This window comes from Postia placenta (genome assembly GCF_002117355.1).
Source record: "Postia placenta MAD-698-R-SB12 unplaced genomic scaffold POSPLAscaffold_450, whole genome shotgun sequence".
In the NCBI taxonomy this organism is placed as follows: Eukaryota; Fungi; Basidiomycota; class Agaricomycetes; order Polyporales; family Adustoporiaceae; genus Rhodonia; species Rhodonia placenta.
Window position 1 is genome coordinate 1 of NW_020170281.1, and position 2,161 is coordinate 2,161.

Genomic DNA, 2,161 nt, shown 5'->3' on the forward strand with positions numbered 1-2,161 from the left:
GGAGAGAGGTTGTCCGACTCGATCGACGCCGACTACTTCTGGAGGAATACGCGATCGCCCGTACGGTTCACGCAAGCGATGGAAAGGCTTACCGCGTCGCAGTCGTGCACATTTGTAGAGATTTCACCACATCCTGTCCTGGTGTCCTACATCTCATCCATGGCCGGCGACGGTAGCCCGGTCATATCAACGATGCATCGCGTGAAGCCAAACATGCCGTCTGTGGATCACGTCGATCTATTGAGGGTGTGCGGTGAGCTGACCGCCTCTGGGTTCAATGGGGTCAATTTTACCGCACTCAACAATCGAGCCTGCTACGAATGCGACGTCTCCCTTCCCGCCTATCCATTCTCGAAGAAGAGCTACGCACTCTATCCGGACACGCCTGGATATGCGAAACAGATGGAACCCCATCTTGGACCACTGAACCACCGGTATCTCAGAATCAACAAGGATACGCATCCGGTCCTTGCAGAGCATGTCATCAGAGGAGAGCCAATCATGCCCGCGGCGGGATTCATCGAGATGGTATTGTTTCTGTCTCTTATCCGTGCTATCAACTTCTCATTGTTGTGTGTCTAGGCCATCGAGTTTGGCGCCACTGCTCTTCTGCACGTTGACCTCAAGGCGATTTTGTCCCTTTCATCTGAGACCCCACCGGCGGTAGAAGTGGAGCTGAACTCGTCGTATTGGAAAGTCCAATCTGTCACGTCTCATGATTGGCACTCGGGCAAAGTAGGCATCGTTGGGACTCCATGCACAGTACATATAAGTAACCGATCCCTTTCACCCAGCAGCAGAAGCGCCTGCATGCGGATGGATACTTGACGTTCGAGCCATCTCAGCCTCTCAAAGATATAGATATTGCCACAATCCGACAGCGATGCAAAAACCATGTGGGCTCATGTACGCAGTTTTGGGGCTGTATGACAGGTTCAATACTGAATGGCGGATTCTGTACAGCGTTCTACTCGTCTCTCTCATACTTCTCTGCCTACGGCCCCCGACTGCGTCGCGTGACGAACGTCTATTACAGCGAGAAAGAAGCTCTCGTCTCCATCAAAGGGATGGATAATGCACTGAAGCAGTATGTTGTCCTTCTACCCTCCCGACTCACATACGTGACTTTGCCGTAGGTCTGGCAGATATCGATTACATCCTGCAATTCTGGATGCCTGCCTGCACATGACGGCGCACAGGCCTTTCAACGGCAACTATGATCAGAATGCGTATTACCTTCCTGCACACGTCGATGCAGTCCTCCTCCACCGCAATCTTGCTGAGGAACAGCTGCCGCATCATCTCTATGCGCATGTCGTCCTCAAAGAATGGTGGCCAGGTAGTACCGTCCTATTCATGTTTGAAGGACAACAGCTCACCAGGGTATCATTAATAGAACAGATATGTTACGACATTGCGCTCGTGGATGATTACGGACAGCGTATCTGCTCCCTGCAATCACTTATAGTGGCTAAACATCACATCGATCCATTACCCGCCGTGCAACGGCCTCTACACCTTATCTATCAGCCTGCATTCTTTGCCCCACAGCAACCAACCCCTGCTTCCCTATCGTGCAATGATCCGCTGCGAATCAAGCTGGATACGATTAACTGTTATGTGAGCTGGTTAGCCTGTGCATCAGTGCTTGGTTGCTAATTTGCAATAAGGCTGATTCTCATTCGCTGGCGTCGGCTCTGAAATCAGCTGCACTCCAACAGGGGGCGGCTTTGCAACGTGCCGTGACATCCTTGGCTCGAGATGCCCCTCAGCGCGTAGTGCGAGTCGCAATCGCTACAAAAGGTGACGAGTAGTTCTATATGTCACATCCGAGCTTGTGCTGAATGCTGCCGCAGAACGCGAACTCGTGTCATACCTGATCACTGTCCTCAACGAATTTCCTGCATTGTTCTTCGAGATATTCGTCGGTAACGAAGAGCAACGGGAGCTGTATGCGTCACGCGTGCAGTCTGGTGTGGTTCGAACTGCAGACCTGGATAAGGTGCTTACGGGCGAAGACCTCCCGGAACATCCATATTACGACATCCTCGTTGTCTTCGATCGATCATCCGGCGAGGATAGATTCCGCTCCATTTTTATTGCGCTGCAGTAGCTGCGTGGTGCCGGGAGGGATTTCTGTTGTGACAGCACAGCTGCACGG

At 52.1% G+C, this 2,161-nt stretch overlaps 1 protein-coding gene across 1 annotated transcript; it reads left to right on the plus strand.

Annotated features, from left to right (window-relative positions):
• Nucleotides 1-159: 159 nt before the first annotated feature.
• Nucleotides 160-2,113, plus strand: POSPLADRAFT_1063648 (hypothetical protein; the record flags this gene model as incomplete). Its single annotated transcript, XM_024481700.1, has 8 exons — nt 160-528; nt 583-735; nt 795-906; nt 964-1,087; nt 1,137-1,339; nt 1,397-1,620; nt 1,671-1,803; nt 1,857-2,113. The coding sequence occupies 8 exons, from the start codon at nt 160-162 to the stop codon at nt 2,111-2,113; spliced, it is 1,575 nt and encodes a 524-aa protein (XP_024332526.1).
• Nucleotides 2,114-2,161: the final 48 nt, after the last annotated feature.